This window comes from Saccopteryx leptura, chromosome 1, assembly GCF_036850995.1.
Source record: "Saccopteryx leptura isolate mSacLep1 chromosome 1, mSacLep1_pri_phased_curated, whole genome shotgun sequence".
Classification (NCBI taxonomy): Eukaryota; Metazoa; Chordata; class Mammalia; order Chiroptera; family Emballonuridae; genus Saccopteryx; species Saccopteryx leptura.
Window position 1 is genome coordinate 222,014,645 of NC_089503.1, and position 14,547 is coordinate 222,029,191.

The following is a 14,547-nucleotide window of genomic DNA, read 5'->3' on the forward strand; positions in this document are numbered from 1 at the left end:
GTAAAATTAAAAATTTTTGCTCTGGGAAAGACACTGTCCAGAGAATGAGAAGACAAGCCACTTGCAAAGGAAAATATTTGCAAAAGACATATCTGAATAAAGAACCATTATTTATAAGGCTAAAGATTTATACTATCTGAAGAGAAACCAGAGTATAAAGAACCATTATTTAAAATATACAAAGAGCCTGGCCTGTGGTGGTGCAATGGGATAAAATGTCGACCTGAAACACTGAAGTCGCCAGTTCGAAACCCTGGGCTTGCCTGCTCAAGACACATATGGGAGTTGATGCTTCCTGCTCCTCTCTCTCTCTTTCTCTCTCCCTCCCTGCCTCTCTCTGTCTTCTCTAGAAATTGAATAAATAAAGTCTTTAAAAAAAAGATATTTAAAAAAATTATAAAAAATAAAAATAAATATACAAAGAACTCTTAAAACTCAGCGATAGGAAAACAACCTGATTAAAATATGGTCAAAAATAAATAAATAAAACAGACACCTCATCAAAGAAGATATATAGATGGCAAATGAGCATATGAAAAGATGTTCAACATCAAATGCTGACCATACCAGTGATGACAACACCAAACACTGGTGAGAATGTGGAGCAATAGGAACTTTGACTCATTGCTGGTGAGAATGCAAATTGCTACAGCTTCTTTGGAAGGCACTATGGCAGTTTCTTACAAAAATTAAATAAATACTTTTACCATACAATCCAACAATCACATTCCTTGGTACTTACCCAGATGAATCCAAAACATGTCTACACAAAATCCTGCACACAGATATTTATGGCAACTCTGTTCATAATTGTCCAAACTTGGGCAATTTATCCATTCAGATAAACTGGTACATCCAGACAATGGAATATTATTCAGTGCTAAAAAGAAATGAGCTATCAAGTCCTGAAAAGACTCGGAGGAACCTTAAATACTATTACTAAATGAAAGGAGATGATCTGAAAAGGTTTCATGATTACATACTTTATGGATTCCAACTATAGATGACATTCTAGAAAATGAAAACTATGGAAACAGTTAAAAACAACAACAACAGTGATTGCCAGGGGTCAGGGAGAGGAAGGGATAACTAGGAGCAAAAGGATTTTTAGGGCAGTGACACTATTATATATGATAATATAACGGTCCTTTCATGTCATTATACGTTATCAAAATCCATAGAATATACAAGAGTAAAACCTAATTTAAAAACTGTGGACTTTGGTGATAACGATGTGTCAGTGTTGGCTCATTGATTGTAACAAATGTACCTTTCTGGTACAGGATGTTGATAGTTAGGAAGGTAAGCATGTATGAGGATAAGGGGTATATGGAAGCTCTGTATTTTTTGCCCAATATTATTGTGAAAATCAAACTGCTCAAAAAATAAAGTCTTAAAAATGAGCTTATTTCTTTCCTAAATTTGAAAGATAATTTTACTAGGAATATATGCAGATTACAAGTTATTTTTATTTATTTACTTTTTTCTTCTTTTCCAAGTGAGAGGAGGGGAGGTAGAGAGACAGACTGCTGCATATGCCCTGACCAGGATCCACCTGGCAACCCCTGTCTGGGACCGATGCTCTGCCTATCTGGGACAGTGTTCACAACTGAGCTATTTTGAGTACCTGAGGTGGAGGCTCTGTGGAGCCATTCTCCAGACTGAAAGTTATAAAACTGATTATTCCCACTATTACTGCTGAAAAAATCAGGTGTCAGTTTGGCAGTCCTTCAGTGGTTAATGTCTCTTTTCTGGCTTCTTTCTTTTCTTTGGCATTCTACCATTTCAACATGTTCTGTCTAGGTGTCCATTTCTTTTTACCTGGTTTGGAATTCATTGGGTTTCATGTATCAGAGAATTTGTTCTTTCATTCATTCTGGAAATTTCTAAGCTGCTATCTCTCTGAATACATTCTTTTTCTATTTTTTTTTTCTTTAATTCCAAATGGAAGTATGTGAGACTCTTGCTCCTTCCAAAAGTAAGCTTGTTAGAATTACTTCACCTTGTCAAAAGCTATAGACAATATGCTCTGTGTAGGAGTTTCTGGACTTGCCCTTATAATTCAGGAACTACGACCTTCCTGAATTGTCCTCTATTGTAAAAAGACTTTTGCTTAGAGCTGGAGAAAACACAGTAGCACAAAATAATATTTTCCATTGGTAGGATTTATGGTAACCTGATTTTTGGCCATTTGGCTGCCAAGTTTTCAATTGTCTATATTATTATTAAAACTTGAGGTGATCCAGTCTTGTTGGTCATGGAAAATGAGGAAAGTGCTCCATGATGGAAAGAGAGGGGGTAGTATCACCAATCAATACCATCTGTTGACTTTTCATATAGTTATTTGGAAATTTGGGCCATAACATATTGTTAAGGAGTTTTTAGGGCTGCTGGTATCTGGCATAAGTTTAAAGCTAATTTTAGTAGGGATTTACAACTCATTTGGCTTCAAAAAGCCTCCTCTTCATTCATAAATAAAAATGCCAAGACCCCTAATCAGCTCCTCATCTGCTACTACAAAGTCATAAACAGTAGGGAGATGGGTGATAAGATAATGAACAGCTGATGAAAGTCTCCATCTGGAAATATTAGAAAGATAGCTTACCAGAACAAATATTCAAATGCCTCTGTCTCAGTTATTTCTTAAAATTTGGAAGGAACATATCCTAGATAAGAACCTGTAGGTAAGTAAAACTGGTGATAGCATTCAGTATGGCCATATCCTTTTGCCAGATTACCATCTAAAACCGTCGAAGCCTGTTATTGCCAGAGTTTTACCCAGAACTCGCAATGGCAAGGAGCGTGAACAAGCTATGAACCCTCTGTAGTTTGAATTAACAGTGGCACAGTTCAGTCAGTTGCTTTTGTCTTGGTAACCTTAAGCAAGAAAAACTGAGCAGCAGTTTTAAGCAGGCTAGACAGGATGGAAGGAGAATGAGGTTGCCCATTGTATAGATGGAACAGCTTGCAGATTAAAAATAATAATCCATGAGTAAACACAGAATACCATTTCAACTGATCTTATTGCCTGCCTACTCTATACAGCATAGTTCCAATTCTCATAGCCCCTGCATTGGTCACGAAGATCAAACATAATTGCAAGGGTCACCTTGGAAAACAAAAAATAACTAAAACTCATACTGTTTAGTACAGTATTTATTGAGAGCTTGTAGATTGTGAGCACTGACTGTTCTAGGCATTAAGACAAAAAGAAGAAAAAGGCGTGGCCCCACCCTTATACACTCATATAAGCGAATACATGCATGTAAGTAAATTTCAGACATGTTATTCAGAGTGTCTGCCACAGTGTGACTTGGCAGTACAATGGTACGTGAGCCAGGTTCACCACACCCTGATAAAAAGATGAGGCTGACACATTGTTTATGGACACAAAGTTTTATTGTGAGGCTCTGGCACTTGAGAGGTATGCCTCAGACCTGATTACATTCTGGGAGAACTGGGTGAGGAGGTTGGAAATGCTTTTTCAGGGAAATTGTACTGATGAGGCAACCATCAGTCATTAATCTACAAGAAACAAAGAACCTTTGATTCTAGTGTCAACCTCAGGGCCATACTTGTTAGTGCTTCTTCAATATAGTCTGCATCAGACTATCAGAGATCGTTGTCTCTCCTCACCATCAGCAAGTAGAGGCAGAACTCTTGGGAGCAGAATACTCGCCCAGAAGCAAAATACTCACCCAGAAGCAGAAGAGAAGTTTCTACTTTTTCTTTTTTCACTGACAGAACTGACAAAGCAGTATATTTCATGTTGTTCCCTATAAGCAGAACTTTTTCAAAAACTAGAATTAGTTTCAGAAATAGAACTTCTAGGGTAAAAGTAAAGAACTGACCTATTAGTATTCCCATTAAACTACATTGTAAGTACCTTCTTTTTCATAAACTCTTTTTTTCTTATTTCCTGGCTTAAATTTTTTTTTCAGGTTGATATCCACCTGATTAATGGAGAACATACTGAAACCTTCCACGAAGATCTCACCTTTACAGTGGACACATTGGCTTCACCAAATTTACCCAAGATAGAGGATAACCTAAATGGTATGTTCAAATTCTGTATCTGATACGTTCTGCCAAAGCAGTTATTCTTTCCATTTTTCATTATTTTTCTTCTGGTGTATTTTTAGTAACTGTAAAGAAGATACAGCAAGAATGTAGGACACTTTGGCAGGAAGTACTAGTGTCATTTATCTGAAGCCAGGGCATGGCCACACCTGAGGATGGTAAACAGGACAGCTGGGAGTTTGGTTCATCAAAGATACTGCATAGACTTGACATTTATGTGGGAAAATGATGACCCTGAGAGTCAATTGGTCTCTCATCTCTTTGTTGATGTGAGGATCCCGACAAATATAATGGTTATTGTTGCATAAATTAAGGATAGCCCTGCAACAAGTGGAAGGCTAGATTTTAGGGTGGATTCAGAGAGATGCACTGTCAGAGCAATGATTTATCCTATAACACTCTAATGAAGGTAGGAAATGTACAGCAAAGGCAATCATTGTTATGGAAAATAATCATGAAAGGAACGTTTGAAAAAAGCTTTGGAAAGCTCTCAGCCTTCTAGAGATTCAGCCTTCGGAAACTGAAAGAAACCCACAGGTCTACTCTGATATGTCATATTCATTTGTATGTTTCAGTCAGCTTCCAACATTTTACCTTTTGCTCTTTCTATTGGGAAATACCTTCAAGAATTCCTTACATGAAGATTTTCTTTTAGGCGTCATTTCCTCAGAAATATCTTCATCCTTTCAATTATAATTTCTTTCCTCATTTGTGCTGATAAGTTTGCCTTTACTCATATGTGTAATCTAATAAACAAAATAAACTAACAAACAAAATAGGAATATCCATATAGAGAACAAACTGACAGCTTTCAGAGAGGAGGGGAATTGAGGGGCTGAGCAAAAAAGGTGAAGAGATTAAGCAAAAACAAACAAAAAACTCTAATAGACACAGACAATAGTGTGGTGATTACCAGATGAGAAGGGGGTTCGTTCCGGGGAGGTAGAGAGTGTAAAGGGGGATAAACTGATTAAAAGAGACTTGACTTGGGGTGGTGAACACACAATAAATTATAAAGATGATGTATTATATAGTTGTACACCTGAAGCCTATATAATTTTATTAACCAGTGTACCCCTAATACATTAATTTTAAAAGAAATTTTGCCCTAACTAATTTCCTCTAAAGTCTGCATATCTAGAGTCTTTCAGGTGTCAAAATTCCTATGATGGGTCCTTTCATCTATAATTCCATTTATAATTTCACTTCTCCTATTAACCACTTATTGTTTCTTTGCTACACTTTCTCTTTCTTGGCCAATTCTCTCTTTCAACAGTCAACTTTTGTAAAATATCATGTGGGTTTATCACTGGGAAACCAAGGAGGTAACACAGCTATACACTCTGCCATGTGTGCGTGAATGGAATAATAACTATACAATCACATCCAGTCCATATATCATGGTAACTGAAACTGGAACCGTGTTGTTAGGGGACTGGTGTTCACTAAATCTTGGTAACAGAAATGTGTGCATACTGGAAGTGCAAAGTGAGGACTGCTTATGTATTCAAAGGGTTTATGCTATAATTGTCCATGTGCTTCTTAGCCTAATTTTAATTACTGTATGCTTACAAAATTTGCTTTGAAGATATTTTACAATTGAGGATTTTTTCCCACTTGTTCTAATTCATTTTAAGGAGGTCTTACTGGTTTTGCATATTCTTTACCTTTATCTTGGTAAACTGGTAATTATTGCATGGCCCCCTGCATTTTATTAAATACTAAACAATCTTACAGTAAGCATCTGTAAAGTTTTGGTTCTCCATGGAGATGAGATAGGGATTTAGAGTTTAAAAAACTATTATACCCACAAAATCATTGTAAAGAGAAAAAAATCTGAAATGTTTTTTCCCATTTGTTAAATAATATTATAGATCTTTAACTTTCTAGCAATTATGCAGGTATACCCATTTAGAGTGGTACAAATGTCTCAACATTGTTACCGACTCTCATTTTATTGTTAGTTTTACATTAAAATTGTAACTTTTAAGCAGAACACATACATTATGTACACCTCATAAATGTTTAGTGTTTTCAGAAGTCTAAAGAAACATATATCTGACTCAGAGTGCTGAGCCTTCCAAAAAGGGATGATCTCATTGTGTCCAACTAAGCTGCTCTGTGTAACTTCCATGTTAGAATAACCACATTCCATATGACCATCTTTTAATTTTTTTATATATCTCTTCGATTTTCTTCCATTGGTAGATCTACCAACTGGCTCACTGACATATCGCTTAGAAGATTTAGCCTATACAAGAAGCGGGGACAAAGGCAATTCTGCAAATATAGGTATGCTTTTGCTAATAAAAAACCATTTTCCACACCTGTAGAATTGACGTCAGTCATTTAATAAGTTTTCATTTGGATTCAAACAATGAAATTTTTTGTTTACTGTGCTGGTTAAGGTATATCAAGTTGTCCAAGTACTACATAGCAATTATGCAGGTACACCCATTTTCTTACTGACATCACAAACAAAAATGTGTGCTTCAAAATCAACGGTGCCAGTCAATAATACATTTTTGTGAAAAGATACACATTTTAAACATACTTGGAGACAGAAAACCCACTCCTTTCTCATAGTATTATAATGTACTTATTGTATGAATTGGCCTTTTGCCAAGAGCTCCCTTTTAATCTTCTTTTCCCTAATGGTGTCTAAATAGTACAATACTTTATTATCACCACATCACCACATTTCTACTTTTCATTACTCATACGTATTTCCTTTATTTATATATTTTTAAAGACTATCTCTTCATCTCTTTAAACTCCCTTCTTCTTTGTTTACTCCCCAGAAACTGCCAGGTCTTTTCCTTTTCTCCTTAGAATCACTTCCCTGATTCTTTCACCCTTTTAACACCATAGAATGCCATTTATTTATCTCTTTACTGAAATCCCAAGATTAACCAGACTATCGTTTAGTAAATGTCTTTAAGTGGACTATAAATGTCTTTGTTCTTTAGTAAAAATAATAGGTAAAACCCAGAGTGGCCTTAAATGTCCATTGTCTAGTGAGTTTATAAACTGAACAGAATATAGTTGTACAAACACTACCGGTGCCTGTGTCTGAAATCTTACAAACAATGACTGCATTGACACTTCCTCTGTCTCAGAAGGCTGTGTGGCTCATGGCCATAAGCGGTCTGTGTACTTCATCCTCACTATTACCTGCTGTATCTCATTGAGCTGTTGGAGCCGAGATGACTAAAAGAAGCGGGTTAGCCAATCTTTTGTTTCCAAACATTCCCTAGAACAGCGATTTTCAACCCTTTTTATCTCATGACACGCATAAACTAATTATTAATATTCTGTGGTACACTAAAAAATGTTTTTTGCTGATCTAACAAAAAGAAAATAAGTATAATTTTGATTGATTTACAAAATAATAATAATTGTAACTACTTACCCATTTTACTCCAAAGTGACTTTTTTTAAAAATCAGGACTTTTTAATTTTTTTTAAAGATTTTATTTTTATTACTTTTAGAGAGGAGAGAGAGAGAGAGACAAATGGAGGGGGGGGGGGGAGCAGGAAGCAGCAACTCCCATATGTGCCTTGACCAGGCAGGTCCAGGGTTTTGAACCAGCAACCTCAGTGTTCCAGGTCGATACTTTATCCACTACACCACCAGAGGTCCAGCAGGACCCTTTACTTGTGTGTAAGGCTTTTTGGTACCAAGAATTATGCAATCAAACACAACCTTATATGCAATGTGGCCAATAAAATGAAACTCTATTATATGACCTATATATTTAAGGTTCAAGACAAAGCATTCACACCAGATGACTATTGTGTTTGCTGTTGTCATTTTTTTTTATTTGACAGTCTAAGGGATGCTCCCTAGCTAAATAGTCATGTTTTAAAAATTCTTGGGGCACACTAGTGTGCCATGGCATATTGGTTGAAAATTGCTTCCCTAGAACATCAGCTGTGGGCAAAATAGAGCAGTGAACATGATTGTCAGAGTCCTTGACCTCTAAAACTTAGTCTTTTGAAATTAATACTTTCATATTTTTCATTTGATTTTGCATCAATCTTCCATCCTCTCTTCTCAAGTTGTAGCCATATAGCATCTGCTTAGTTTTAAAAATTGAAAGGATAAAAATAAATTTTCTTAGAATTCCATAATACCCTTTGAAATAATTAGAGTTGGCAAACAAAATAAGAAATACCTTGTTAAATTTGAATTTCAGATAAATAATGAATAATTTTTAGTATAAGTATGTCCCATGCAATGGTTAGGTAGGTCCTAAATTAGATATATCTGAATCTGGCAACCCTAAATTGTCAAAGCAGGGAGAATGATATTCACCACTACAAGATTCACTATGATGGCCACAGTTTGTCCACGGTCTCCCTTCAAATCTCTCCCCTATCCCTACCTGTAACACAACATCCTCAGAGAATCAGATTAAGTTACTTCAAATTAAGGAGTCATTTTGATCGATCTTCAGCATATGTGCTTAATAACATGATGTTTTGTATACAATAGGCATCATAGCACGGCACCCTCTCTACTACCCATACTTAAAAAAATTTCTAACTGCTCAAGCCATAGAAGATTATTTCCAACATATTCTGCATAAAGAACAACCTGAAGAAAATTCAGTGATAAGGTATGGCTCAACTTAAGTGATTGAATTACCATACTTATATTCGAGGTTTATAATAGTTGAGCATGTTGATTTTGAACTACAAGATCAATAGATTTTGTTTTTTGTTTTTGTTTTGTTTTATTTTTGTATTTTTTCTATGTGAGAAGCCGGGAGGCAGACAGACAGACTCCCACATGTGACTGACTGGGATCCACCGGCATGCCCACCAGGGGGCGATGCTTTGTTTCAACCAGAGCCATTCTAGCGCCTGAGGTGGAGGCCATGGAGCCATCCTCAGCACCCGGGCCAACTTTGCTCCAATGGAGCCTTGGCTGCGGGAGGGGAAGAGAGAGATGGAAATAAAGGAGAGGGGGAAGGGTGGAGAAGCAGATGGGTGCTTCTCCTGTGTGCCCTGGCTGGGAATCAAACCCAGTATTTCTGCACACTGGGCCGAGGCTCTACCACTGAGCCAAGTGGCCAGGGCCGAAGATCAATAGCTTTTATTCTGATTCTAAGACTGTTATCTTTTCTCTGCATTATGTGAGATAAAAAAAAGCAGAAGACATGATTGCTATCCTTCAAAATGAACTGGTGGTCTTGCTAAACTGATGCTCTTTGAACGCTAATGTGACGAGATTTGGAGCATCCAGAAGTCAATGTGAGGTCCTTTACCACAAACAAAATTGGATGGGCCAAACACTGAACTTAGGAGATAGGAGAGAATTGTGTGACATGGAAAAACTTTATAGAAATAGTATATTGGCCTTTTAGGTGTTGCCTCACTGTCAGAATCTTAACACAGCTTCATCATATGTCAGAGAAAAAAAGTATTAATAAAATGTAAGTCTTGCTTGGCTGCTTTCTCAAAGTGAAATGTAGTCTAATTTTCTTAAAGTTTTTAAAGAGTAGATGAAATACATTCAAGTAAGATAATTTATACATTTTAAAACTAAATTATATATGTGTTTTTATATAATTATGGTATATGTTTTTAAGATGACTTTTCAATGAAAAATAAATTAAACAATTTTTCTTTTAATCAGATGACTATTTCATTATTTTAAGCTTCTATTTATTTTCTGAAAGCTGACTTTTAGAAATTCATATATCTTAACAATTTAAGACTAGAGGACTGAGATAAATAATTAGATGAATTTATTTACCATCCAAAATTAACAATCAGAATATTCAAAGATAATGGTGGTATAAGAGATGCTACTACTTCTATATAAATAATCATTTCTGTAGTCTTTGATTTTGGAATATGGTCTTAAGAACCTATTTAAAACACATCGCACATTGCCAGTTTTATCTGTTTTAGTTCATTAGTGTTTTATGCCTGACTAACAGCAACAGTGAGGTTCTATATTATTTTTGGCATTGTTTCACCCCAAAATAAAGCCGTTTGGCACTTTTCATACTATAGGTGGATCTTTTGAAATGCCTTGACCTATTTATTTTATTTTATTTTTTAATTTATTGACTAGAAAGAGAGAATAAGAAGAAGGGGGAGAAAGAGAAAGAAAAGCATCAAGTTGTTGTTCAACTTATTTATGTATTCCTATATGTGCCCTGACCTGAGATCGAATCTGCAACCCTAATGTTGGGGATGACACTGTAACCAAATGAGCTACCCAGCCAGATCTGGCTTTGACCTATTTTAGAAGTTTGGAAAGGTCAGGTGACTAGCTTGAAGTGGAAAGTGCTACTACACTTTGATAAAAATTAGAAAGCAGGGCACTGCAGTTAGGTTTGTGCAAGTGTTTGGGGAAGACAGGTAGGGACCAATACCAGACAGATCACTATCAGTGTTTTGAGTGGGAGGAGTGTTTGAAATATGTTGGGGTTGCAACTCAAGAATCACTGGGACAAGGCTTTATCGAGTGGACCTGGGTCAAAATAGGGTGAAGCTATTGCAGGTGGAAGCCCATTGGATTAGCCATGCAGGACAGGCTTAGGTAAGGCTGAGGTCATGATCAGATGAGTTAGTAAAGCATATTGAGAATTTCTTAAGGAACATAAGACAGATAATCAGAAGCTGAGGTCTGGCTCTGAGATTGTCCTAAGTATCAGTTCCTTTAAGTTTATTGCAATGAGAGGCTATATTTAACTTAGACCTTTTCTCTGCTCAGACAGATACACAAGTCTTCCATAGACAGCTCTGCCACTATGTTAGTATTTCCATCATTGAGCTTTTTGGGGTGAATCATCAGCTGTATTCTCAAACCTCCAAAACCATGTTTGTGTGGGATAGCAGGACTCTGCCTGGAGCCCTCAGCAGGGGCTCTCTTTGAGGCGAAGTCCTCTGATTTACTTTAGCCTCCTTCCAGAATTTTTACTCTGGTCCCTCCCTCCCCCCACATCATGTGCAAAGGGCCAGGCTTATAAAACCAGGTTTTGGATCAGGGTTTTGACACACATAGCCTATAACATTTGGCAATAGTTAATCTCCTGTGCAACTGTATTTGGCTCTAAAATGCTATATGTGTTTAGCAACTGCTCTTACTAGAAACAGATCTATTGAGATAGATTGGGATGATATACTGTATTCTCAATAATTGTGGTGGAGATCTAGGCACATTCCTCTATTGTCTCCTTTCAAATCTTTTAATACTATGGAACGCTGATCTTAGGTTCCTAAGTGTTACTGGGGAAGGACATATGTCAGTGTGATTGGATTCTGCTGTAAAGTCAACCCATCTAATGTCAGCTAAGTGATTCTCAACCCCAGGCATTTAGAAATGAGTGGGGGTGATTTTGGGTTATCACAATAACAGGAAGCAGTACAGGCATTGAGTGAACAGCAACCAGTGATGCTAAACTTACTACAATGTACACAACAGTCCTGCAAAACCAAGAAATCACCCTGTACAAATGCCCATTGCACTTCCATGATTGATGTACTTGTAGTCATCCCTAGTTGGCTCCCAGCTGCATTCCCACCGGTAACTGTCCAAACACTCTTTCTGCTCTTCTCAAAACCACTCAGGCAAAACCACTCAGCCTTCCCTTAGCCTGTCCTGCATGGCTAAGCCAATGGTCTTTAACCTGCAATAGCTTCACCCTATTTTGACCCAAGTCCACTCGATAATATGCCATAATGTCATGGTCTTATTTTCTCAGACTCTTCATATCTTTCAAGAAAAACTTACTCAAATTTGTTTCATCTTCTCCTTACAATTCTGCATCTGTACCCACCCTGTTCTCCTTCCTCCCATTTCGGAAATAAACCTTCCATCTCCTTTCCAAAGATAGCAACAGCTCCACCTATTCATGTCATGGTACTACCCTTTTCCTAGTTACCAAGTTTTACACCCCAGTCTTCTTTAATTCTTCTATCTTCACCAAATCCAAGGAGTCACAAATCTGATGTCTCCCACAAAGATTTTAAATATTTCCTTTTAATTACTTCCACTGCCACCATGCTAATATGTGCTTTTACTTAGACAAGCATTTCTGTCTGCTATCAAGCAGTCTCCTATAGGTTCATAGAAAGTATGATAAACAAACAAGCAAACAAATAATTCTTAAGGAGCAAATGAGTTTTGGCAATAGATCATATGAAGTTAAGAACCTACTTTTATTCCAAACCTTTAATTGGCTAAAATATATTATAAATATCTTTTTTTAAAGGCAATAGATAATATATGGAATTTTCCAAGTTTATTTTACTATGAAAACATTTTTCCAACGGTATATCAACTTATAGTTCCTTAAGAGGAACTCTATTCCATAGAGCATAAGTTTGGGAAATACAGACCCAAACTCCTATAAGAGCATCATAATTGCTCTTCCTGACTTCAGTTCTTTGTTTTTCTAAATCTGTCATTAAAAATAATACACTAGTTTTTCTGAAACCAGCTCTGATAGACTGTTATTCCCTTGTTTACTACCCCTCCAAAAAAGAAATTCTTAATGGGTCCTGTAAGGCTGGTGGTTGTGGCCATGCTGATTCGCATTGAATTCAGGCAGACGGTAAAACAGGGATCGGGAACCATTTTGGCTGAGAGAGCCATGAACGCCACATATTTTAAAATGTAATTCCGTGAGAGCCATACATCGACCTGTGTACATTAGGCATTATCCAATAAAAATTTGGTGTTATCCCGGAGGACTGCTGTGATTGGCTCCAGCCACCCGCAACCATGAACATGAGTGGTAGGAAATGAATGGATTGTAATACATAAGAATGTTTTATATTTTTAATGTTATTATTTTTATTTATTAAAGATTTGTCTGAGCCAGATGCAGTCATCAAAAGAGCCACATCTGGCTCGCGAGCCATAGGTTCCCAACCCCTGGGGTAAAGGAACTGTGGAGCTGGAAAACAGTGAGCCATTCTAATTTATTGGAGGCTGGCAAAGATAGGCTAAGAGAAGAATGGAAAAAAACAAAGGAAAACCTGCTCTTTTCAGTAGAAGGCAAGGGATCAGGAAACAAACCGCACCTCACTGTGGTGGACCCAATCTGATTTCATTGCCTCTGAGGGGAAGCACTTACATCCTTACAGTAGTGCTGTCACATGCGCATGCGCACGCACTAATTGCACAAAGTGCGTGCAGCCCGTAAACCAGCGAGCAAGCCTAACACAGCTGTTTTCCCCATAGGTCCCAATGACTCATACATAGTAAACTTTTCAGACACCTAATTCTTTTTACTCTTTTTTGGCATGTGCATCTCTTGTATTAAAGTTGTTGAATTGACTTCTTGGCTCTATCAACTCCTTGAAGGATAGGGAGTATGTTTTATTCTTCCTCTATCCCACCCTTACAGTTTTTCCTTCTGACCACCAAGCACAGGAGGTAAGCCATAGTAGATGCTCAATAAATATCTGCCAGAAAGATAAATTTGAGAGTCATCAGTGCAGACATAGTAATTAAAGTCATTGGATAAGATCACTCAGGATCCAGGATAGAACCTTAAGCAGCATGGAGTGTTGAATTTAAACATTACTTAAGAGTAATTTGAAAATAGTAGGGCCATTGTCAGTATTTGGATAATCTTGGAATCCATACCTGAGATCTGAACCCTAGCAAACATGTAGACCTAGAAGTGAATTTTTTATTTTGTTAACCAGAGAAGCATGCAGCTACCATATGGCTTACCTTCTGATCAGCAATATCACCACCCAACCACCACCTGCCTCGCTATACACACACACACACACACACACACACACTGCTGAAATTTTATTTATTTATTTATTTATTTTTTGTATTTTTCTGGAGCTGGAAACAGGGAGAGACAGACAGACTCCCGCATGCGCCCGACGGGGATCCACCCGGCACACCCACCAGGGGCGATGCTCTGCCCACCAGGGGGCAATGCTTTGCCCCTCCGGGGCGTCGCTCTGCCGCGACCAGAACCACTCTAGCGCCTGGGGCAGAGGCCAAGGAGCCATCCCCAGCGCCCAGGCCATCTTTGCTCCAATGGAGCCTTGGCTGCGGGAGGGGAAGAGAGAGACAGAGAGGAAGGAGGGGTGGGGGTAGAGAAGCAAATGGGCGCTTCTCCTATGTGCCCTGGCCAGGAATCGAACCCGGGTCCCCTGCACGCCAGGCCGACGCTCTACCGCTGAGCCAACCGGCCAGGGCCACTGCTGAAATTTTATTGAAAACAAATGGTATGGTTGGGCATTCTTCCTGATAAACTCACAGTAGTAGAGTAATTAGATCTTAATCTTTCCTACCAGTATTAGGGGAACCCCACAAAGCACGTCTTTGAACATCTTTGAATGAGTTAATGCTTACATTGATTCGTAAAAGGTGGGGATTTTCTTTTTAATTTTTTTCATGTTTATTTTATTGACTTTAGGGAGAGAGAGGGAGAGAGCAAGAAGGAGGCAGGAACAGTGATATGTTCCTGTATG

The 14,547-nt window shown here is 37.8% G+C and overlaps 1 protein-coding gene across 2 annotated transcripts in view; it reads left to right on the top strand.

Annotated features, from left to right (window-relative positions):
* LOC136406750 (uncharacterized) overlaps positions 1–14,547 on the top strand; it is an 80,008-nt gene that overhangs the window by 56,079 nt on the left and 9,382 nt on the right. For both annotated transcript variants that reach the window (XM_066386876.1, XM_066386886.1), the window contains 3 exons: positions 3,942–4,056; positions 6,289–6,372; positions 8,579–8,702. In XM_066386876.1, coding sequence (XP_066242973.1) covers positions 3,942–4,056; positions 6,289–6,372; positions 8,579–8,702 — 323 coding nt within the window. The remainder of the gene's footprint in view (positions 1–3,941; positions 4,057–6,288; positions 6,373–8,578; positions 8,703–14,547) is intronic.